General features: G+C 41.1%; 1 protein-coding gene across 23 annotated transcripts in view; it reads left to right on the plus strand.

Annotated features, from left to right (window-relative positions):
* CAST (calpastatin) overlaps positions 1 to 25,567 on the plus strand; it is a 564,844-nt gene that overhangs the window by 332,438 nt on the left and 206,839 nt on the right. For 3 of the 23 annotated variants that reach the window (XM_085632507.1, XM_085632508.1, XM_085632521.1), the window contains 7 exons: positions 5,266 to 5,346; positions 5,452 to 5,502; positions 7,765 to 7,860; positions 11,843 to 11,938; positions 14,204 to 14,299; positions 16,266 to 16,358; positions 25,175 to 25,276. In XM_085632507.1, coding sequence (XP_085488633.1) covers positions 5,266 to 5,346; positions 5,452 to 5,502; positions 7,765 to 7,860; positions 11,843 to 11,938; positions 14,204 to 14,299; positions 16,266 to 16,358; positions 25,175 to 25,276 — 615 coding nt within the window. The remainder of the gene's footprint in view (positions 1 to 5,265; positions 5,347 to 5,451; positions 5,503 to 7,764; positions 7,861 to 11,842; positions 11,939 to 14,203; positions 14,300 to 16,265; positions 16,359 to 25,174; positions 25,277 to 25,567) is intronic. The other 20 variants (XM_085632513.1, XM_085632514.1, XM_085632526.1 and 17 more) reach the window with 10 other exon arrangements.

The raw sequence follows: 25,567 nt of genomic DNA on the forward strand, positions 1-25,567 counted from the left end.
TGTTCCACCCCTTCCCTTATGATACATGGTCAGTTGGTTCATGTGTGCTTCTGCATCCCTCCACCCTGTTTTTTTCTCCAGTGTAGGGGCCTACTTTTACTCTTCTCCCTTTTACTTGCTTTGGGTTTCTGAATCCTTTGCAGTCCTCTACGTTGTTTTTCTTTTTTGCCTATACCTCTGCCTTTTTGCTCCTTTCATGGGATACGGCCCTCCTTGATGGTGTCGTCTGGGGGTAAATTGCTGTTACTCCTCTGTTCCAGGCTTGTTGCCCTTCACTATTGTGGATTGTGATTGCAGTCTCCCTCTCCCTCTCCCTCGTGGGGCTTTTGTGACCTCGCGGACCACGTCATGGCGGGGTCGCGTGGTACCGCCCCCCCTCCCCCCCCCTCCCCCTTCCCCCCGGTGCGCAGAGATGCTGGGGCAAAGAAAGTTTTCCGGGTCCAGTCTCACGCCTGGGGATAATTCTACGTTAAGGAATCTGCGGTTAGAATTGTCTCTACCAGATACATCGTTACCGAAGTTAAGTAACTAGTACATTCCAAGTCCTCTGGCCTCCTCATGGCCAGGGTCATACTGGGATAAAAAATTGGCCCAGACAGTAAAATAAAAGTGGCCCCCATTAGCACAGCAAATAGCTAAAAAAGTGGTCATATCACTGACCTCAACTGTAAAAACTGGCCCAATTGGCTATAAAACCAGACCACAACTGCTAAAATACCGTCTTACACATTGATCGGTCAGACCAGCCCATCAGGCACTGTGATTACCCTATATGGCAGTCCAACCCTGCTCATGCTGAAGCTGGGGAATCCCTGAAGTACTTTACGAATTGACCCAGAAAAGGACCATTTGATGCCAGGCATCTGATGTTGGGGGAATGCAGGCTTTCCAATGGCATGTTATGGAGCTCAGCTTCAGAAGGAGGGTGAGTTCCTAGAACGAGTCATGACTTTATCTATCTTAGAACATGGGAATAGGCTGAAGGGCACAGGCCTCCCAGCTTAAAGATTGCTGTGTCCGGAAAGATGATGTTGGTGATGCATAACAGATGTTCACAAGTGCTGCAGTGATGGGCATGTCCAGATCTTATGATGCATATCAGGCCCAGAAGAATGACCTGGAGGACACAGGGATTCAGCACTGGAAGAAGGCGCTAAAATGTTCCAAGGTTAGGTATGCTCTATGAAGGGTATAGAACTGTATTATTTTAAACTGGGCACTCTGGGAGACTCATACCTTTAGAAGTGAATCTGTAACTATGTGTGAATACTAAATTCAGTTAAACTCTTCTTGCTCAGTTTAACTTGATTGTAGTATACTAGCACACTACCAAGTCAATCTTTTGTTCCATAACTGGATGCATACCGCATTCGTTACTTGTTCTCCATGACCCCTGATGTGCTTCACAGGGTGACGCGTACTAGGGGAGACGACTTTTTCCAAAACCTCCTCGGCAGTATTAAGCTAGCAATTAGATTAAAACAAGAAAGTGGTTAGCTTCCCTCTAGCATAGCACACACAGCTTGGTTCAATAGTATGTACAGGCCCCTATCTCAAAAATTAGTTTTGACCCATGCAGAACTTAACATCAAAGTATTTCAAAAGCCCTTTGTTTTATGGCCTGAATATTCATCTTCAAATCAGTGTTCACTACGGGTACTCGAAGACCACTTTCTGAAGGACTAGTCATCCTACTGGGTACCTTCTGCAAAATATTACCTTATTCTCCCCTCTCATCTCTTTGTTCATACATTTGGTCTCTGCAAGGAACACGTTTTTGGGTATTTAAATATAAATATTAATTTTAATATTGAGATGGGTAAATTTCAGGTCATATCTGCAGTACTCCCACATTTTTGATTGACTTTTTCTGAAATGTGGCCATGTGAATCTCCAGCCATACTGCTTTTTTGTGCCACTGCATTCAATAGTATCTGATATGTGCATCCAGAGTGAAAGATGAACATTCTAAAACCATATTCGATGCGAAGAGCGGGAAAGGGGGTCAAATACTTATGTCATTCATTTACTATAGTGGGAGGCATAAAATAGGTACTTTAGATGTCAAATAGCATGTTGGCTTGAGTTCAGCAAGATATTTGCTTTTTGAACTTCCATCCATTCATTGAATTTTTGTACGTTCCTATACCTGTAAGGCATGCAGTGGATGGGGTAGGTGAGTCAGCTCTTAGTCGAAAGGGTGCACTTCCTGTTATTTCCAGGAATTGAACATCTGCGTTATGGTGAAGTCCTAGAAAGATACATGGCTGCTTGCGCTGTTGTCAGAATTATTGTACTTGAAACTTTCTTCTCTATGAATTTAAGTTAAAATCTTAGTCTGACATAGACATTATCTGTAAAAGAAGGTAGCTAAAAATTATTTTTTCATGAAGAGGACAGTCAGATTGTGTTTCCCAGAGAGTCTGTGCAAAGGCTTAAAAATCTATCCAGGAAGTGAAGAAATTTAAATGATTTGTTTATAGCCAAGCATTTTAAGAATGTAGTTCTTTATCGAACTCTGACCCTAGTTTAGGCTGATCCTTTTAATGGAAATGTCAATATTGTGAACTGAACAGTTGGTTACAGTCAGAAACTGGTATTTCTGTGCACATGTACCGTCAGTGGATCATAAACTTTGAAGCCTTTTGGGGTTGCCTAGCCATCTTTCTAGAAAAGCTTAATTTTTGTCAAGAATCATGGAAGAGCCTGCAGAAGTACCTAAGACACGATTGGACTATCTCCTGAGCTGATTGACAGGAATGTTTCAACCAATCCATCACCTGTATTAAGAACCTTTCTTTAATTTTGGCTATTGAATTCCAAGAGGTAGCCTGCAGAATGAGTGTCCGGCATCTGTTTGGCATGTCTGCCCCTTTGGATGAGAAGGTGTGTAGCTCTCCCCAACTCATGCCAGGGTTGATCACTAGAAAATGTTTTGCAAAATACCTTGACACTATGGCCCAGATTCACTAAACTTGCACGCAACACAGCAGGGGAAATTGCAGCGCTGAAATATTGGCATGGGAGAGAGCAAACATGCTTATTTACTTAGATCTACTGCACTTTTACACTTGGCTTGTGCTGGCGTGCTTTTGGCGAATTAGTGCCAACATAGGCACCCTTGGACCACGATGCAAGGGTGCCTGTGTTGCAGTCAGAATAAGTTTTTGTGCAGGAAGGACTATTCTTACTACAATGCGGGATCCCTAGCATCATTACACAGGGATACGTGCATGGCAGTAGACTGACAGAATTGTGCCTGCACAAGCATAGAGCAGAAGTGCTCCTTCCTTCCTGCACAAAACAAACTTAGAGGCATATTTCTCTTTGTATGTGTGATGCAGAATGCAGCACACATGCAAAGAGGGAGTAACAAGGAGATATAAAGATATTTCTCCTCATTACGCTAACCCCGGGTAGGAGCACCATTTGGTGCAAACTCTGCTTTACTGACTTTAGTAAACCTTGATTTATGTCAAAATACATGGGTTGGTGCATGGGAACGCCCATGCTTCACCCGTGTAACTCCTCTTAGAGCAGGGTAACACAAGACGGTGGAAGGCGCTGGCTTGTAATACTTTGTGGGTGAAAGGTGATGCAAGGCCACACAAAAATGTATTTGCGTGGCTTTGTAAATATAACATAAGTACATGCGTTGCCTGGGGCCGACTTGTATTGAGGCAATTTAAGTGCTTAGTAACTTTGGCCCTATGTGCCTATCAGCAACAGCACTGAACCATGATGGCCATGTTCTATTGTTTTCCATGGAAGTGCAGTACCAGTGCTTGACTAGGTGTGGTGCTTGGCTTTCTTCAAGGCTGAGCTACAGTACATTTTGGGCTATTTTGTAACATTTAGGGCTGTAGTTACTTTCGAAAGGTATTTTGTGAAATGCAATTGTTTTACTGTTTTGTGCTTGTTTGTTTTGAATTAACATGTACCTCCCAAACCCCATCCATAATTTCACTAAACCCCTCTCATTTAGTAGTAATTATTCTCTATCCCCCCATTAACACTCTCACAATTCCTTCCCCATTTGCTACTAAAACATATTCCCACATGTGCAGTGACCTCTCCCACTGTGGTGGAGATCTTCGCACAGAAAACATGGGAGAGGGGGAAACGGATGTCTGGATCTCAGAGGATGGTCTTTTATGTTCATTAAGAACAGTAGTTCAACATGCTATATAAAAGGCCTAGGCAGTTCTTCATCCACAGAAGGACTACATGTGAGAAATAGGACTACCTGCATTTTGGCCTACCCCAAATCTGACTCCTAAACTTTAATCTGCCAAAGCAGCTATACTCAAAAGTCACTGTTTCAAATAACTTTGAATTACCCTAATACGCTAATCTTCTAATTTAAAACACTGTTTACCAAAGATCAGTGTTTATTTCGTCCTTTGTTTTCCCTTTACTATTTAAGTATGAATTCAACATTGCATCTGTTAATAAAGGCTTTTTAAACAGGCCTTGATGAGTTAATTTATTTTATATATATATATATATATATATATATATATATATATATATATATATATATATATATATATATATATATATATATATATATAATTGAATATTAATCGTATTGCATTATTAACTCATCGATCATCTTCTAGGGAAAGCACTAAAGACCCAGGGCCAGATTTACTAACAAAGGGGCCTTTGCTGCACAGCAAGCAAAGTTGGTGCTCTTTGTTGCATCACATGGAGAGATACAAATTCTCTCATATCTTCAAAGAAATGGCATAGTTCTGCTCTTTCAATACACTGGCGCAGTTTGTGTTGCTTAGCTCCAACAAAGACACCCTTGAGCCATAGAGCAAGGGTGTCTGCTTTAGAGTCAGGATAGCAGGATAATGTTTGTTACCGTCCTGCACAGAAACTATCCTTTGAGGCTATTTCCTCTTTGTATGTGTGTCACCCTAATATTACACCATATTGATGCAGTATTATGCAAGAAACAAATTTGCACTCCTAAATCATGCAGAACCTTCCGCTTCACTTTGTCCAGTGGGAGAATGTATTATCACAAGGTTACAGAACAAGCAGTTGATCTACTGATTTCTGCCTGTAGATTTTGTCCTCATTGTGTAATTCATGTTTTCCTATGTAATTGCAAATAAACGTTATCGGAAATTGCATGCAAGCCTAGAATGCTTCGCATCTCATCCTTGCATTGCTTGTGACTATAAATAATCACATACATAAGCTCTGATCAGATACCATTGATGCTTAACAATGGATGTTTTTTCATTAAAGGAGACTGTCACAGCTGAAAGCCGGGACCCGCTTGGCATCCGCGATAGCACGATTCCACCAGAGTACAGACATTTATTGGATGTGAGTACCATGAGAATAAAGTCCTAGTCACCAAGAAGTGATATTGTGCCTCTTTTTCAAATGTCTCTATTTTTAAATCTCTGAAAAATACATGTTTTCTTTCAGGGTAAAGACCATGGCAAGCCACTGCCACCACCAAAGCCAGAAACTCCCGTGGTAAGTGGTTCTTTAGTGCAACTTGAATCAGAAGTCCAGAAGCACATAAGAGTGTGATTAGTGTGTAGTTAGTAAAAAAAGAAAAAAACTGCTAACTAAATACATTCTCCAGAGTTTTGCACACAAATGCATTTCCCCACTGCTGGTATTTACTAGCAGAAAGGCTCTTCATGAAGGTTGCAGAGCTAGTACTGTTACTTAATATTCGGTAGCAGTTATCAGACTTTTTCATGTTCAGTCGAGGCAGTCACCAATCTGCAGCAGAGGAATGTTCAGGTTGTAGGTATGCAGCGGCAGCAGGCCTTTATTCCTTCAAATTCAGTTTATTATCTGATACAGAGATAGGAATATGGGCCTATAGGGGCCACTCACGTGTTACTCCTACGTGGTATGAAGCAACAGAAAATAATTAGGGAAGGTAGGCTTGGATGTCCTGGTTGAGAAACACATTGGATTGTAATATATTGTACTAAAGTTTATTTACGTCATTGTGACCCTGATGAGGTGCAGAAATTATTTTGCAGATGAGCAATACACTACTCGGTGAGAGTGCTATAAAACGAAGAGTGTTTGTCTGTCATGTAGCCTATTTGGGTGTTGTTTTGATGCTTTTTGTGAGGACCACAGTTGTGCTCTTACCATGTTTAATTGCTGCACCTATGCTTGAATTTGAAGAAAAAACAAGTGTGATGTACGACACTTAAGAGTTTGCTGCTGCTGGAAGGATATCTAGAAACTGTTGTGTGCTGTGATCTGTGCGAAGTGTTTGATGTTGCACATATACCGCAGAAACTGCTCAAACCGTATTTCAGCAGGCGCATAGCTGTGCCTATGCCTGGGTATTAGAGAATGCCTGGGTGTGAGAAAAATAAAATCATACTGATACATACCACTTTTGGTATATGGTCTTTGGAGTACACCCAGAAGGGAGAGACAGCAACTCAAAGGTCTTTGCCTTATACAACTATCAATAGTACATGTCTAATTCTGCTTCAGTGGAGCACCAGAGGAGCTGCCATTATGAGCAGCCATACTATAGGTCTAAGATGTGTCGGGGAGCAATCCATTAGAATAGGCATTACACATCCAGGCAGTGGTGCTGGAACGCATTTCATAGGGACGTCTTCACTGTTATAGCATTAAAGTCTTGAACTGTGGAAAATCCTAGTGTCGCGCAAAGAACAAATGTAGCAAATCAGTAATGCCTATTCATCAGGTAAGTAGTAAGTGTGTGGTATGTATCCGGTGGTGCATTTTGGAACAATTATCGCTAATATATAAATATAGCATGGTGTGGTAGTGCATTGTCATTTACAGATAGCACATTTTCCATTGAAATGGCCACACAATTTCCACAGACATGCAGTTGTTTAATGCAGTGTGGACTCTTTGTCCCTTGGCGCCGTGCTTTTTGGAGACCTGGGCTGCAGTTACAAAATTAAGCAAAACAATAAAACAGTCAAATGTGGTGTTTTATATATCCAGCTAATGTTTTGTAATAATTAGAAAACAGGGCCGCAAAAAATATTTACCCACTGCTGACAAGCCTGCTTAATTCTCCTTAACACAACGTTTACATCTACAAGCAATAAAAGGAAGATATAATTTGTTTACTTATGAGAATAGTGCATGTCTACCTTTGTTTGCAGACATCACCAGGGTAGTCTTCTGGAAGAGAAAATCTACTAGTAGACTGTCTTTGCTTTATAGATTTCTGTGTTTATTCTGTTTTCATTGTATCTTTTAAAGACCGTGTTGAGCCTTGTATCGCTGCCAGGCGTTGTGTGGCAGCAGTGATCTTCGACATGCTTCATGACACTGATATGGGATGCATTGTTCAGCAAAGATCACTCCGCTTCTTCCGCTTTAGTAGTGTATTTTCTCCATGATTTATGTATTCGTTGTCATCAGTTTCACTCGTATTAAAGTGTTTTGTTGTACTTTGCTTTCATCTTCAGAATCTTTCCTTCTCAGTGTTTATGTAGGTTTCATGTGTGTGCATTATTTCTATAGCACAACCCTAGCCAAAATGCAGTGGGGTCAGAGACCAAGATACAGCCGGTGAGGGATTGCAGAGGTTTCTGGCCTCTGCGAGCAGGAATGAAGGGTTACTGCTGGTGATGTAGTGGTCCATGTAGAGGTGCGTCTTCAGCACTTTCCTGAATTGGAGCAGGGTTGTGGCGATCCTGATGGATATTTTTTTTTGTACCTCTTTGCCTTAAATGCATAGTATCCTGACTTGCATTCTTACCACTCTTGCAGACCATGAGCGATGCTGACCTTGCTGACGCATTCTCAATGGACTTTGGTAGCTCGCCATACACGAGTGTGCAGCCTGCTCTTCCAGGCCAAACTGAAGTAAACCTCTCAATTTTTAGCCGTACACAGTTCGTGCATGCTCGAAGAGTAATTAACATTGAGTGTAGCATGGTGTGGCAAAGATTCTCATTAAAACTCACTAACCACCACTGCTTCCATTTGTTGACTAGCTTTTCAGCGTTGTCATCTCCGGTCACTTAGAGCACTAAAAATGAGGGCGATTCATGGTGAATGGAACAAATGTAATAAAATGTCTAAAGTGCTTTGCTACCCTAGGGTGTCCCAGCGCTAAACCCTGCAGTAACCAAGGAGTTCCGTGGTTTATGAGAATAGTTATTGTGAAAAAAAGCCATGTCTCCAACAGTTTCCGAAATGAGAGATGATTATCATTTTGTCTAAAGGCCAAAGAAAGAGTGTCCCTGATAGATGGTCTTGTGAGTTGCCATTAACCGCCCCCTGCCGTTATATCAATTATCTCAAAAGCTTCCACTTTAATAAGACGACTTGTTGCTACAGCGTAGTGATAGGAAAGTCAGAGTTTTTTTATTCATTCTTGCAACTACCCACATTCCATCCAGCTTAGCACCGCCTTAGATATTCATGTAAACTATTTGGTTCAAGACCTGCCAATGGCATGAAAGCATCTTCAACCATTCTCTAAAAATCCTGATCTCATAATAAAATATAGAATGCTTTTAACAAAATGCCTGTTTTGTAAAAACCATACTGCAATAGCACCATTGAAATGGATTATTTAATAAACAGACTGGAACCGCATAACCAACAGCATTATTGATATCGCATTTCATCAATAACGTTTTGGACAAGCATAGGCATGCCTCTGGACCTATTGGCATTTCCAGTGGCTTTTCGTGATTCTGTATGGCATCAGACGATATGCAAAATGCTTTTTCCAGTGTGGTGCAACATCAGTTAACAAAACAAATATAAAAAGGTGCAATGATGTGACCAGACTCTTCATGCTGCTGGACGGCACTATTGGAATCACATGGGAGCCATTTTTTTATTTTATTTTTTATATACTGATCCAGCATGTTGGGCGCCTAAAAGAATGAAGATTCTGCAAAAGCATACAAAGAAGAGTCCGATAAGGAGCAGGTTATTGATCAGAAAAAATCGGTAAATAAATAGAAAGAAGTAGCATGAAAGTCCTTTTTTAAACATAATACTTTTTTTGGGGGGGGGGGGAAGCAGCAAGAAGTGTCTGGGTGGAGGAGGGCTAAAGCAGCGCACCAGGGAGAGCAACACGGGGGGGAGCAAAATAGCGTGCCAGAGCAATACAGAGTGCAGGGAAGGGAGGGAAAGAAGCAGACGGGTGAGAGAAATCAATATGTAGCACGGGGTGGGGGAAGGGAAAGCACACAGATGGGAGCACAGTGGGGTGAGAAGCTCACAAGCTGGGAAAATGGGCTTTCTCATGCAGTGTTAAAGCAAAAAGCAAACAAAGTAGTTCCATAAAAGTGAGCTGTGGAAACATACACTTAACCAGACTGTGCTTCGAGGGAGGAACAAACATGATGGACAAGGCAAGCCATCAACTAAGAAGCAAGCACATGATAGTGACAATATAGCCTGACAATTGTAAGTAATGGGTAGGCCTTAAGTCCACTGCAGGATCTTGGTAAGCTGGCAATAGGTTTTATGCAACTAGACCGCTGTGCTGTATGTGGGCTCGAACTAAACACTGACAGATGTTCTTGAGGGAAAAATAAATATCACTGCTGTTGCCTGTACAATAGAATGTTGACAACTAGTAGTGCATGGCATATTGCTTAATTCTGACCAGAGATGCGTAGAAATTTACTTAAATGGGATACAATATATACTCTTGGAAGGAAACTAAATGGATGAGTCCCTAATGCTAGAATTGCTGAGTCAGCTACAATTACACTCAAGGGAGGCTTGTCACATTCCTAGAACATCTACGCAATGGCACAGGTTAGGTGGTGCTGAGAAGCATCCTGCAGTAGTTGTCACCACTTTCACCAAGTGCCACATAGGTTTCTATCTACACTAAGATGGTTTCCATCTCCAGATATTGAACAGCAACCGTGCTTGCCATGTTCATAAGAGCTGTTTCTTTTTAACGTTTATGATGAATTCAGGCTTTGAACTGCATTATTTAATAATCTAATTAGTAGTTAATAAACTCTGAGCATACAGACTCCCTGTGACATATACATCATTCAGCCATATTTTCTGTATATACTGAAGGTATAGCCGATACCCTGTCTGTTTGTGGACTGTATTAATGAGGATGGACCATTGCCTCAGGATTAGGCCTGGGCTAAAATTTCGTTCTGTTCGCGGAAATTGCGATAATTTGACATTTTCGCGTTCTGCGGAAAGCGCGAAAATGTAAAAATGTCCGCATTCCTCAGCTTAGCGATAATTTGGTTCTTGCTCGCGCTGTAAAATAATACATTCTCGCGCGATCGCCTTACCTGAATCCCGGCGTTCGCCGACAAGTTTTCTTGATCCGGTCACGTTCTCCATGAGATGTTGTATTGTTTTTAGCCATTTGCGCTGTCTCGCGACAGTTCGCGCCCGCAGTGACGTCCTGCATCGGGCGGTCACGTCTTTCTTCTCGCGATCATGCACCACGAGACAACTGAAAACAAGATGGCCGCGCCCGCGAGCAACAACATGGGTAAGTTGGCGAGCCGCAACCATGCAGAAAATCTCGCGAACATGCGGGAAAAAAACTTCTGCATCTTCGCGATATTTCCGCATGTTTGCGATAATTTTTAAAAATTTCGAGATAATTTGCGAAAGTGGATTTCGCAAATTCCGCCCACCCCTACTCAGGATACTTAATATATTATCAATAACTGTGTATAACATTGGAGGATGGATACAGCTAATTATACCTGTCCTTTGCCCATACCGCAAGACCGTACATTGGAAAGAAAAAGATGGCTGTGTGAAGTACTCGGCAATCTCATATTTACTGGGCCTATCGCCAAATGAATCAATCAGAGAATAAAATTGGATGGTGACCGAGGGTCAACTGATGAGAAGAGATTAGTATCTGGGCGAAGGGTTTATCAGATAGGGGTGGGTTTCTCACTAATAATGATTTATATGTCCGGCAGATGTGATTGTATGTAGTTCGATTGAGTAACGGAGAACGATTATCATGAACTATCTTGTTTACACAGTAAGTGTACATCATAGGATCATATTTGCAAAACTAATGCACTGCTGGATGTTTTTGCATGTTTCTCAGAGATAGTAAACACCATTATAAAGTACTGATTTTTCTTTGCACAAAGTGTTACTTGGAGTCGCACCTGTCTTTGAATTTCACCTCATTGTTTGCATTTTGTGTGTGTGATTTTCAGCATGATTATTTAGTGGGGGTCTCATCACTTGTGAAAATCCATATAGGTTAGCAAGTGTTCATGAAGAAGAAAATGTGTAAAGAAATTTGTTTTTAGGTGGATGGCTCCCTTTAAGAGAAATTTGTTATTTTACCCATTAATGGGATAAACTACTTCCAGTTGCGTCTGTCACTGTACTTTTCACACTGTTTCCCTTTTTCTCTGTGTTCTTTTTCAGTCACCTGTCTCTTTATCTTGAAGCTCTGTTTCTAAGGTCTATTCCATCTCCCTCCGCCATGATAACATCCTTGTTGTGGAGAGCACCTTAATCTTAGGTCACATTTCTTTACTGTTATACTAGACAGATTAATTCCCCTGTTGGCATTCAGACCTACTGAAAGGATATGGTCTCCCATAGTTGTCGGCTGCCATTTTGAAATTTCAAAGTCTAAGTCACTGGCTGTTATGTCAAGAGATGTTTGAGATCAGTATGCTGTATGATAGGTAACACCCAGAAAACTCATGACTTGAAAGTGACATCCAAAACATGTTTGTATATGACCGTTGCATTGGATGACTTGGTCTAATGACAGTGGCTTCCTTAGGAGTGTTATTACAGTCTTTATTTTATTTTTCTCAGAAAATGTGAATGAGTTGCATTCTTATCACTCTTGCAGGCCATGGGCGATGCTGACCTTGCAGATGCATTCTCAATGGACTTTTTTAGTTTGCCGTACACTGACGTACAGACTGCAGTTCCAGCCCAAACTAAAGTAAACCTCTCGGTTTTTAGCCAAACATAGCTACTGCATGTTTGAAGAATAATTAACAATGAGTGTAGCATGGTGTGGCAAAACTACTTACCTGCTTTGCTTCACCTCTGCCTCCAGTTGTCGACTAGATTTTCTCACAGGGAGATACATCTGTTGTCCTTTGTGCTGCTAGGAATCATACTCTGCCAAGCATTGACCCCAGTTCACTCCAGGAAGTGCTCTCCCCACAACCTGAGCTTAGGAAGACAACTTGTTGTCCGGAATTTAGTGATGGGGGAAGCAAGTAAGAACATGTGTGCCTCTTTCTTTGTATAATCTCTGCCATATACGCCACCGCCCCTCCAGCCTGTGAAACAGGAGATGGAGATGGATACATGACAATGGCATGGAACCACCATCAAACTTAGTCTAAAGAAAGAGCTGCTTTTACCAAAATGCGTCTTTTCCAAAAAGTATGCTGCCTTATCAGGACTCAGAAGTACATTTATTTTACACACTGTGGCCGTACAACCAATAGCATTATTATAATTGGATTGAATACCTTTCATAAAACTTGGAAAATTGCCAGATTTTACTTGTGGAATATTAAGTCACTGAAGCCGCATGTACATCGGAATGCTGAAAGCTAGTAGTGTTTGGCATAATGACTAACTGACCAGGGCAGAGTAAAAAAATACTGAAATAGTATGCCGTGTATCCTGTCATAAGAAAACTAAGTAAGTGAGACGCCTATCGCTAGAAGGACTGAGTCAGCAGACTCTTCAGTCATGGGAGACTTAACATTTCTAGGACCTCACGGCAAAACCAGTAGAGAACTGTGGTGCTGGAAAATATTCTACAGTACTTGTCGTCATTGCCATGGGCCACGTAGATTTCTCTGCATATGCAATAATATGGTAGCCTACCTTTTTTTTGTAAGGTGGTGTACAGGTCCAGGTAGAGGACAACCAACAAGCTGCCCATGATCTTAAAACATGCAGGCTTTATCTTTTATAGGTATATGCAGGTTTTGTTTTGCATTTTATACATAGATTTTTAATAGCTGGTGAATAATCTTGGCTCAGGCGGACTCCCACTGACATAACTCTAATCAAACAAACTTAATGTACGTGTATACTGAAGAAATTAGTTGATAGGTAATTGTTTATAGGCTATATTTATGCTAAGTTACCACAAAATATTTGATATATTTATTATTAATTGTATATAATCCATGCCAATGGATGCAACGTTTTATTACTGTTTTGCCACTACCGCGAGACTGTATAGTTCCGAAGTGAAAGATGGATGCGTGAATCACTCCTCATTGTCATCTTTATGTGAACATGCTGCCAAATGAATCGCAAGCGAGTAGCACATGATAGCAATTGGGGAGGAGCTCATGGGAAGAGGTTTATATTCAGATCTAGGTGAGGTTCTCTGCAGTCCCATAGAGTATCCAAGATTATTTATGCTAAACTACCCCCACGATAACATGATTTACATAGTGTATTCCACAGGATATTATTTGTACAACTAATTCACGTTTGTATGTTTTGCATGTTTCCAAGAGATTAAAGACACCGTTCCTATGAATTACTTTTTATTTGCATTTTGTTTTTTTAAATCTATTCCCATCTTTGAATTTTATCTGTGTTTGTATTGAGTCTATGCATTTTCCAGAATGATTACCTAGTGGCATTAGTAAAATGTGTCGACGCATACTAGAAGTATTTTTTGCTTATGCAGAACCTGTTTGCTGTTTTAGCTGAGTGGCTCCTTTGAAGGGATATGTAATATTTTACCCATTAATGGGCTTTCTCTTTCCTCTCCCACTGTGCGTTCCCTTTTTCTGTAGACATTTCCAGAAAACGTATCTCTTTATTCTGAAACAACAGTGGTAAACGCTCAGCTATCCTATTTTGCCGTAATAATAACCTTGTTAGTCATTTTTGGATATGCTGAGAATAAGGTAATGATTCTGAAACAAGACTGATCCATTCTCCGGATAATACAGAAAACACTTAGTTTGCTCCAGGTGACATTTTGAAATGTCAGTCTTCTATGGTCATTGGCTGCTATCAAGGGTTGGTCAAGATTAGTGTGCTCTGAGAGAGAAAATAAATGAGAAAAATGTGTTGTGTTTCTTCCAAAACATGTTTGTGGTACTACATTGCATAGTATGGATTAACCTAGTGACAGTGGCATTTTTAAGCATGTAATGACACACCTTTATTTATTTTTCTCTGAAAATGTGAATGAGTTCAATTCTTATCACTCTTGCAGACCATGAGCGATGCTGACCTTGAAGATGCATTCTCAATGGACTTTGTTAGCTCTCCTTACGCCGGGGTAAAGCCTGCCCTTACAGGCCAAATTGAAGTAAAACTTATGATTTTTAGCCAAACACAGCTAGTGCATGTTCAAAAAGTAACTAACATCGAGTGTAGCATGGTGTGGCAAATATGCTCAAGCAAAACCACTAACCTGCTTTGCTTCACCACTTCGTCACTTATCGGCTAGCGCTGCTAATGCACTGCTTTTGGCGACTCCAATGAGGGATGTCTATGGGATGGACCAGCTGCCACGAGTCAGCTTCCGCCATGCAGTGACCCCAGTGTGCTTCTGGAAGACGGTTATACCACAACCTGAGCTGTAGGATGATACCTTGTTGCTTAGACTACGTAGTAATAGGCAAGCGAAATAGTGAGATGTATGCCAGCTTTGTATAATTCCTGCCAAACATGCACAGATTCCACCACAGTTTAGCACCACCTCTGATCCACACCTAAACTGTTTGGTTGAAACAGGAGAAAGCGGTAGTAGTATTCCAGTGGCATGGAGCCTTCTTCAACACGGTCTGAAGAAACCTGCCCTTGAAATAGTGTGAAGATAGAGATGCTTGTTCCAAAATACATGTTTTATGTAAAAAAAAAAACAACATGCTTTCAAGCCAGAATGGAAAAGGATATTTATTTTACACATATGACCGCATAAAGTACAGCAACATTATTTAATTTGATTGTATGCTTTCCATAACTTTTGGAAAAGTTGCCATATTTTCCGTGTAGTGGAATGCTGAAAACTAATAATGCTTTGCATAAAAGGCATAACTTGACCGAAGAAGACTAGAAAAATACGTAAATAGCATGCAATACCTATTCTCATAGGTAAGCTTAATGAGTGCGAAACCTAGTGTTGTGTGTGCATCTTTTCTCAGCTACTGAAATAGTATGCCCTATCTACTGTCAGAAGTAAACCTAGTGAGAGGCCTAACGATACAAGAACGGAGTCAGTAGAACTTAGTCATGGGAGGCTGGTCACTTATGTAGTAGCTTCACAAAATATCACTAGTGTTGGAAAACACATTTTACCGTTTCCAAATGCCAGGTAGGTTTCCCAACTGATGCAGGAAAATTGTAGCCTGCCTTCGTTAAGATGGTGCCGAGGGCCACGTAAAGAAGGGTGCATATCACATCTTAGTCGAGAATATGGACCAAGAGATACTTCGTGACTATAATATAAGCGACACAAATATTGTCAAGCTGAATGTAGATTTTCTATTATTCGCTCTACCTTGACAATATTTTGGGAGTCCATATTCTAGTCACAGTATTTCTGAATGTCTGCATTTTGACTACTATGTTGTAGTAAAGCACAGATAAAGCTAGCAAACCTGCTTGTAAGAGCTGCAGTCTTCATCTTTCATAGAACATTAAACACTTTGCATTTCGTAAACCCATAATTTCATTAACAGGGCGTGACCTATTCCACATAAACCATAACTACTACTGGACTATATTTATGAATAAAGACCAACACCAGAGATCAAGAGTATTAAGTAATTTATCAAAGTTTATCTAACCTAGGTCAATGAATGATGCTTTTTATTACTATGTTTGAGCATCTTTAGCTGGGCATTTTACCTAAAGAATCAGCAAATTAATTAAAAAAATAGATAGTAGTGGGTAGGACGTTTATAGAGTGGTTCATATGATTTAGGATATCATATTATGTTTATTATAATAATAATAGGTTAGCCAATAAGTATTCTACTACGTTTTCTACTTGATGCTTTAGTTTGCACAATAATTAAGTTCCATAGGGTTATATCTATCCGGTAAGAGACAATTCATTGCACAGGTTGTTTTTTGCATGTTGCACTGAAATTAAAGACACCATTTGCAGGTGTTGCTTTGTCCTTGCTTGATATAATATTCTGCCTTTGAAGTTTATCTCGGTTTTTGAATAGTGTGTGCGCTTTGCCAACCTAATTATTTAGTGCCATTGGTTCTTCCTAGCCTTGCCTGGAATTAATGCGCTTTGTTTTCTGTTGTATAATATGCAGCAGCCAGTCGGTGAGGAGGATTTGGTTTCAGCCCTATCATCAGACTTCACCTGTTCTGCACCCTCTGATGCAAAAAATGAAAAGCCCGATGAGGTAAAGAGATGTTTTTCTGTAAAGAATGTAATTCAAGATGTAAAGAGGATCTACAAAATATTGTTTTACTAGCTTTGTATGGGGGTTATGACTGTTGTTTCCTTTCAGTTCAGTGCAAATTAGACTTTATTCTCCCTCGACTCTCATCTTATATTCTACTGCTGCTATTATTCCCTCAGATAATATGGTTGAATGAAAGAGACTGCCCCAGTGCTTGCAGCGGTGGTCATCATGTTCCCCAACTGAGATTCATCAACTTTCAGAACTGTGAACGTATGTGTTCAGAGAATCCTCCTGTGATCTTGAGCAGGAGTTGGATATGAGGGTCAGAATGTCTTAATGCGTTTGTTTCAGTAAGATCTTAACATAGAACCTGGGGGCTCACACCCTGGTATCTTGTTAAGGGGCTGAGTGAAGAGCACCTGGACATTTGGAATGTGTCTGCTTTGGTTCTTGACTGCACCTCTTTCTCCATTTTCTGTGTCTTGCATGCCTACGCATGGACTTCCTAGCATTGCTGCTGTGCCACTCCTGATCTCTTTTCACATTCTCACGGTCTACTTCAAAACATTGGGGACCAGACGTTTGCAACTGAAATCTCATGGCTGTTGTGCACTGCCGGTTATGAAATCAATAGTTTATAAAATGCTGCCCAGGTGATACCTTCGCATCTTCCCAGCGGCATACTCCTTTCTGCTCAAGGACAGTAAAATACCTTTCTAAGTTTTCCAATTCCTGCAGAGAGCCTGCTAACAATGCTGCTATTCTGTTCTCTCTTAAAGTTGTCTCTGTCTTAATCTCTACACAGCTAAGTATCTTGCTTTGATACATACTTTACCCCATACTGACAAAGGCAAGCGGCCTCATCCTCTTCTCCTTCTTAGTTTCGTATCTTTGTACATCTCAAGTCCATGAGGCAAGCTTTGTAATAGCCTTAGTGATCTCGAACATAAGGCAAATACTCCTAATATAGAGAAGTAGGGAGTAATGCTTCCATTTCAAATGCTTACCTGGCCCCCCCTGGCATTGCCTGCAGTGCTTTTAATCATATTAACATTGCTTGCTAATGTTTAGTCTGGTGGCTACTCTTACACCTATGCCTTCAGCTTTCTACCTTTCTATATAATCCTAGTTGTATTTAGCAGCTTTAAGTCTACTGCCTCTTGTATTTGACCCTCTGCGTGGTCTCCGTTTCTGTTTAAAAATGTTTTCACTTATGTATAGTGTTTTGGATATCTAGAGGGTGAAATCATCATTAAAGAGAAAAGGGCAAATGCATAGCTTCCATGGCCTGATGGAAGAAACAGGACAATCTTGGGAACTCATCTGAACGCGGGACTACGAGAGGTAGTTTCTTCTAGAACCGAGCTACATGGGCTGAGAAGGTACAGCCAGCAACCGTAGGTTCCGCTCTCCCAGTATGATGGTGATCAAATTCCTTAAAAATAGCACAATTGCCACTCCATGTCAAATTTTGGCATTTAATTAATTTGATATTTTGTCATGATGGGACCGACTATCAAAAAATGTTTGAGTATGGGAAGTAGTACTAAAGGAATGCGCCTTAACTTACTCTTACATTCCTTTGTGAATCTGCCCCAAAAAAAACCAACTCCCTATTCGTAAAAGTGCAAAGAGGGCACAGTCCTTTCAATTTGTACTATATGAATATAAATATTCCATGGATATTCCCATTTTTTCTGTTTTGGGGCAAATTCACAAATGCATGCAAAAGAATACTGCAGAATTACTACTTCACGTACACCAAAATGCCTTTGTAAACCAGTCTCATACTGTTGTAATAGTCAAGAGAACATTGTCCCCCAGACCTAGCATTCTTACAGTTTTGGAAGTAGACAACCAGATTAGATTGCCATAATTTGTTTGCCTACTGTCCAGACCAATCTCAGTACTGAGTTGGTTTGAAAGACCACTCTGGGGAAAATATATAAACAAAACCTAGTTCTGTCCTGAAGCAGTTGGGGAAACTGGTCTTTATTGGGTACTAGAAAAAGGCAAGCATGTTACGGCAGTATATGCTCTACTGCGCCATGCAGAACGCTAACATCCATGTCCAGCATGCAGGTGATACCATAAAGAAAAGAGATAATACTGGTACAGAGAAGTGCCGCAGCTGCTATTGGTGGAGGTAACTCTGACATATCCAACTATTACAATAAAACAGTACAGAGGAATAAAACGGTGGCACCAGATAAAAACGAGCAAGAAACCTAATTAGACAGGAAGAATCCAAACTATCACTAAACCGAGAAGTTCAGCACTAAGGGCAGAACAGACTGCAGACAGTAATGGGCCCAGAATAGGGAGAGACAAAGAAAATGACAATAACAGAACTTGTTAACGAAATAGAGCTAACATAAATCTGGAATCTAAGAAAACCATGAATACTTAAGTACGTGATACCAGCACTGATTGCTCAAGGAAAACACAATATCTTCCAGTGCAGTTTACAATACACAAGTAAACAATGAGAACACTGGAAAGGAGTGTGATATTGCTTGTGGGTAAAAGGGGAGAATGCAGCCAGCCATAAGCCTTGAATTTGCACTAAGCTAGAACAAGGTCAAAGTGAACGATCGAAGAGTTCTAACCAGCAGCGACTCCTCTTAAAGGGCAGAAGGGTGTTGACCCACTGCTTTCATCCGCAAACTACCCTGGAAAAATATATATAGAAGTTTCAGCTTATAAATCTAATGTTCGGTGCATATAAAAACTCACGTTTTGAGGGGGTTCGTACTGACGCAGGCTGGGCTGCAATTGTATTGTGCCATCACGAAGTGAGGGGGTGTGGCTGTTGCCATGGAGAGCTGCAGCTCTCTGTACTTAAAGTATGCATGATAGATTGGCCAGTCTCTGGACACTGCCACCCTGACAAGGCTGTTCAGCCTAAATCCATTTGCCTAGAAGGCGGGAGGCTGGGCCAGCTATCACAGCCCTTCGTTTCCTCAGTGGGGCGATGGGTTGCCTTGTCCACCCAATCCCAGTGCAGCTCTCATGGTATTGAACATAGTAAATATCATAAGAGCTACGTCGGCATTGGCTCTTTGGCACACGGGAAGTGCCAAACTCAGGAACAGAAGAGTCGGACAGCGCAGAGGTGGGAACTCAGGCAGAATGCACTAAGACACGGACTACAGAAGAAGTCTATGCTGACAGCAGAGCTGTGTGAGAGCGGATATCCCTCAACAATGTGTGCAGGTTTTGTTTGCCTTTCTTCTAATCCTTCGATAAGGGGGCACATACTACAAACAGGTAAGACTCCTGTTGCCACCGTATCAAACCAGTGCTTAGCCAGTGGCATAATTTTTTCAGGTTGAAAAGCTGAGTTTGATTTGAAATGGATGCATGCGCTCCAATTAAGCACAAGCTGAGTTGGACTGCCCTTTAAGAAAAAAAAGCAGCATGTGAAACTGGCACCTTGCCCTAACATGTTTACATTTTTCACCATTTGCTCCATAGAAAATCAATATATGTTGAGCTAAACAAAGCAAAGATAACTAGCAACACCAATTAGAAAATGTTTATAGCTGGCCTAGTTTCAGGATTTCTTTCTTTAACTGAGATGCTTGGTGCCAAGAGAAAGATAAAAAATAAAAAAAAAGTGCACAGTTTTGAAGGAAACGAGATTTAATTTAGGTACAAGGAGAGCCTTTCTACATGTGTTTTGAATCATATGCATGTGGCAATATATTTCTAGTTACTTGTGGTATTAGTCTGTGTTTACGATTTGAAATGCACTGCTTTTTTATAATTACACCAGCTTGTGGTGTACTACAGTATGGACGAACGAAGCTGAAACAGTCTTGTCCTGTGTCTCTACGAGTGTATAGCATACTTTCAATAGCTTACCTGGAATGCAATGAATATGCAATTAAAAGGACATTATTCTTTGCATGGTGTCTGGGTAAATTATGAGAAAAGGCTAAATGTCATCCATCGTTTGCTTAAGTTGTTTTATATAGCAATTACAAATTGCCCTCAGTGTCGTGTTTTGGGACTATGCTAATCTAAATCCCATCTGTGTACATTTGCCTGCCTAGTGAATGTGGAGGCAATTTCCTTTAGCATGAAGCCCTGTTGGGGCCATTGTTGGTACTCACTTTGCTCACTCTGTGACAGTTGAAGGTGACTTTTATGCCTCACCACTTTTAAAAGCCACCAGCTGCCACTGGTTATCACAGGCTGCAGAAGTGAACCCTGCAGCCATTCAGTTGCGGTAAGCTTGGAAATAATGCACACTCTTTTTAAGAGTTACTTTGATCAGGAAACAAGTACCCTGTCAAATTCCTGCAGAGGGTAGCCCCTGGTATTCATTCACTATGATGCAAAGTCTGAAAGAAAATATTGCTTTTACAATACTAGCTTTGATAGCACTATTCTTAGTTAATTAACTGGAATTGCATGTGCTTCTGGGCTACAATCAGGTGCCTCCCTTTCCAGCAGTGGATCTCATTGGGTGCTTCTTTCTGCATAGTTCTAAAACAAATTCAAATTCCTAAGTATACTACATTTTGTGAGAAGCAGTTTCTTTCGCATTATGACAGCACCAGGGTGACCGTATCTAGAAGGCTACATGGAATTCAGTGCAGTTCTAAGTTCATCACAACAGTGTATTGTGTCAGGTGGACAGGAGTTTATGAAACATTTGGAAGGATATTAAATTTGTGAGCTAGCACTTGCCACTGTGTAGTTATAGTCAGCCTCTCTTTCCTTTGAAAATAAATGTATTGGTTTGGCCCTCATTGGTTGATATGCTTTAAATTTGATACTCGCTTAGTGTAGTCAGATAAGGTCCTGCACACCAAATATCGTGCAGCTCCATGCAGAGGAAAAAAAAGTTAAGGTTTGGAGTTGGAGATGTGTTTCCTGTTACAGCTCTCATATGAAATTTTGCTCACACCTGCAGCCAAACTGTTGAACAGATTTAAACCAAACTTTGTTGAAACGCCGAAAGCGTGCTTTTGGTTTGGTGTAAATCTGCTCAGTGATTGTTCGGAAAATAGCTTTCATGTGTTAACACTTTAGTATGTCTTAGCCAATTTAGGCAACAGATGCAATACACCTAAGATGGCACATAGTATGTGACATTGAAAACTAGACCACAGGCTATGGGTGCCATTTAGGTACATCAAATCTGTGGCCTAGTTCTCAAGGTCGTGGTCTACCAGTATAATTTTGGGTGTGCAGAGTCTGCAGCCCAAAATATCATAGCAAAATTATCGGAAATGAGGTAAGTATATATAAGTAAGTATAGGTCCACTATACTTAATTTCATAGAACAGTACGTAGACAGTATATATATACACAAAGTAAAGTTATAGTTAGGTAAATATGTGAGTGACAACCTTAACGTTTTGAACTAAAAACAAAGAAATTCACTAGTTATAGTTTGTAGGGCTAACTATCACTTAGGCCCCCCATGCACTGCTTATGACCTTACATATTATATCACTCTAGATATGACATAATTTCTGACATCACTGAAGACATCTCATCAGCCGTGCACAGCTGGAGGTAGGGCTAGTGGCACAACAGTAGGGCTACGGCCAAGAGAGTAGGGCTGCGGCCAGGTCCTACAGCCAAATCCTGCATGCAGCCAACCCCCTAAAGGCACCCAACTCGTGGGCCCCCACCCCAGACTGCTTTTTGGCCTGGGGACCCCATCCCCATGGGTCCGGCACTATATTTAATGGGAAGGGGGCACTCAGCACCCCTCCCCAGGCCAATTTCAGCCCCAGCAACCCCATCCCCTGTGCCCAGAAAAATGTGGAGGAGGCGGTCTTGTGCCCCACTCCCTGGGCCGACTTGGATCCCATCTTTTGGGCCTGACCAACAAAGGGTGGGTGCCCACCCAGGGCACCTACCACAATATCGTTTGTATTTGCTTTGGGGAGCCCCAACACCCCTGCAACCCTAGACAGTTTGCTTCCTCCAACAGGAGGTGGCATAGCTCTGGCCCGCAGGGAGCAACTAAAATAGCTGCTCCCTGCGGCAGCAGCAATTTTTCATCTGTTTCCTTGCCTTCTTTAGTGTGGACTGGGAAACCAATGAAAAGTCTGCTCCCAGCGGACGGGAGCATTTTTCATGCTCCCACCCAATGGGAGCGGAATTATTGTTGGTTCTCATTTGTCGGGAGCTTTGAAATTGCGCCCGCCAGGGGAGAGCAGACACAGGTTTCCCTACCCAAAAATGTTATGTCCTGGGTGAGCTCCCTGAAACGTAGCAGGAGCCGGGCCTGGGGCATGGGGTTCCCAGTGCCATTAATAGGTCCGGGAAGGGGCTGAGCATCCCGCCTCATTTTGAAATTGTGGCTGGGGTCCCCAGGCCGAAATCGTCCTGGGGAGGTAGGCAGGGTTGCGTGCCTCCACCCCTTTTTCAACAACGACTGGTGGAAGGGATCCCCAGGGCCGAAATCGGCCTGGGAGGAGGGCTGCATGCCCCCCTCCCAGTTTATTTTTAAGGACCAGGCCATGTGGGATTGGTTCCCTGGATCCAAAATCAGCCAGGGGAACGGGGAGGGCCATGCGCTCTCCCCTCAAATATATATGTGTTAATCCCCTCAGGACCTGACCCCCACAGGAGGGACATAAAAAGAAACAAGCGCAGGAGACTGCATTGGTTTTTTTTTTATTTTTTTGCTGTGGAACCTCCACAAATAAACAGCCCTTAACAAAAAAAAAGAAATTGGGGCCCCCAGGTGGGGTTCCTGTGTTAGTGTAGCACAAAAGTAAATATATAATGGGTTGCCATACAGAATAAAGAGGAGCAGCTGTATTCTTAAAGGATAAAATAATAAACCGCTAGACATATCAGCTTATTAAGCTTCACTTCAATACTAGTTCAAATTTGGGAAATAGGAAGAAGCTAAACTACTACTTGGCCTGCGTCTGAAGACCCTCATGGGTGAAGCAGCCACGGTCTACAAATCCTGATTAACTGATTGATTGACTGAGTGAAATAAAGATTTGTCCGTGTATATAGTTCAGTATAGATTTACAATTCTTAACTCTACATATACGTACCTTAATGATAGGCATATAGTCAAGGTACATATATGTGCAATTAAATATAGTAAACCTATACTTTACTGTTCCTAACCCCACACATATGTACTTTGATGACATTTATATTGTCAAGGTGCATGTATGTGAAGTTAAGTATAGTAAACTTATACTTACCTGCACATTCTTACCTTCACAATGTTCTGGTAGTCAATATTTTTGCCTCAAGGTTGTGGTTGATAGTTATGAAAAACTTGATCTTCTAGTTGTAAATATTTCCCAACTGCCTCATTTTAACCCCTTGCATGCTGCCCACATTTTCGCGCTGTGCGAGCGATTTAAATAGTGGGCGGGATTCGGACAGCCGGGGGCCGTCCTCTGCACACGCCCACCGTGACGTCGGACGGCCGGGGGCCGTCGCAAGTATGCAAGGGGTTAAATTCCCATAAATATCCAATCTGCACTGCAGTTGGGGACCTATTCCATATTTTGTAAACCTATTTCTTCAGTCTTGGTTATGAAAATTCTGCAAAGTACATTTTTTTTGGAACCTCAGAGGGACTGTGAAATTCATAAAACCCCCAGTATATGTCTGCATGGAAATGTCAACATTACATTGTCTATACATTACATTGTAGCAAAGTGTCTATACTAAAGACTGACAAAACAAATTACATTGTATTCACTATGGGCCAGATACACGAAAGCATTTTGCATTTCTTAACGGGACGGATCGTAATTTCGGCCCGTTAAATGCTAAACATCCTTCTCATATGTACAAAGGCCAAAAACTGGTCGCAATTTGCAATTTCTGCATGGTAGAAATCACAAATTGCTACCGCAATTTAGGAAACTCCAATAGGGATTACCTATTTACGATTCCCAGTTCACATGTACAAAACATTTCCTAAATGCGAATTGGGCATTTAGGAAATGCTATTACCATGGACTCAAAGTTGATGGTTACTTACATGTGCACTACGAATTTCAGGGTGCCTCCAGGGTGCCTTATGCCCTGAGGCACCCTTGGGTTTGTATTTCCTATTTGTCCCTTTTGGTGGGATTTCCTATTTGCGATATTCTAATAACGACTCCTAATCTGTAGGAATCGCTATTAGGAAGTTGCAAAATCTGTTCATACCATTTTGCATTTCCTAAATAGTGGTTCCTACGGAATTGATATTTAGGAAATGCAAAATAAGAATTTCATATATCTGGCCTTTAATGTAGGAAATTTACAGGATATTCACTTACATTACTAACTAATTGGGCCTTAGGCTATCAATAAAGTGTCTGAATGTTTATAACATTTAAAATACTTTTCATCTTTTAATTCTTACATTTGTGGTTTTGTAAATGTCATTACTTAATGGTCCGTTGTTTTCTGTTTAAATACATGAGGTGATTTTTCTTATCAGGGCATCATTACCAGTGAGTGAATACCGGCCACTTCTGCCCACTTAATATTGAAAAATCCATAGTTCGAACTTTCTTTTCTCTTTGTGAAGCTTTCATCTAGTTCGTTTTCAAGGCCGTAAGCCTACCAATATTAAAATGCCACTTGTAACCCTACCACTATTATGATATAATGTTGCCTTCTAGCTATTCAGTTTACAACCTGATTTTTGTTATTCATGCAGTTATTTGTATTATTTGAGGCAATGTCCGTGTTATTGTTAGCACAAATAAGCACTGCAGACAACACGCACTGTTGCTACACATTGTTAAAATTGAATCTTAACATCTAATTTGACATTCTGTCATAATTGGAATTCTATCCTTTTCTTTTTCTAGGGGAAAATAGATGACAGTGCTTTAGATGAGCTAATGGGTACACTTGAAGGGCCTGAAGAAAACATTCCAAAATCTCCAGTATACACTGGCCCAATAGTTACGGTAAATATTGCATGTAATGCTTTGCTTCATCAGTTGCTTCATCATACTAAAAAAGGAATGAAAACTGGAAATTTTTTAAATATTACCTTGGCATCTGTAATAAGGATGGTACTCCAAAATGATGACAGTGACCAGATGAGCGAGTTGAGGAAACTTTTATTTTCCAGGAGAAAGTGCCCCAGCCATCGATCCGCCTCAGTGCTCTAGCCCAGTGCTTTCCAAACTTTTTAGAACCAAGACTCACTTTTTAGTACTACAAACTTTTGCAGCCCACCTAGCTTTAATGGGCAT

This window comes from Triturus cristatus, chromosome 2_1 (assembly GCF_964204655.1).
Source record: "Triturus cristatus chromosome 2_1, aTriCri1.1, whole genome shotgun sequence".
In the NCBI taxonomy this organism is placed as follows: Eukaryota; Metazoa; Chordata; class Amphibia; order Caudata; family Salamandridae; genus Triturus; species Triturus cristatus.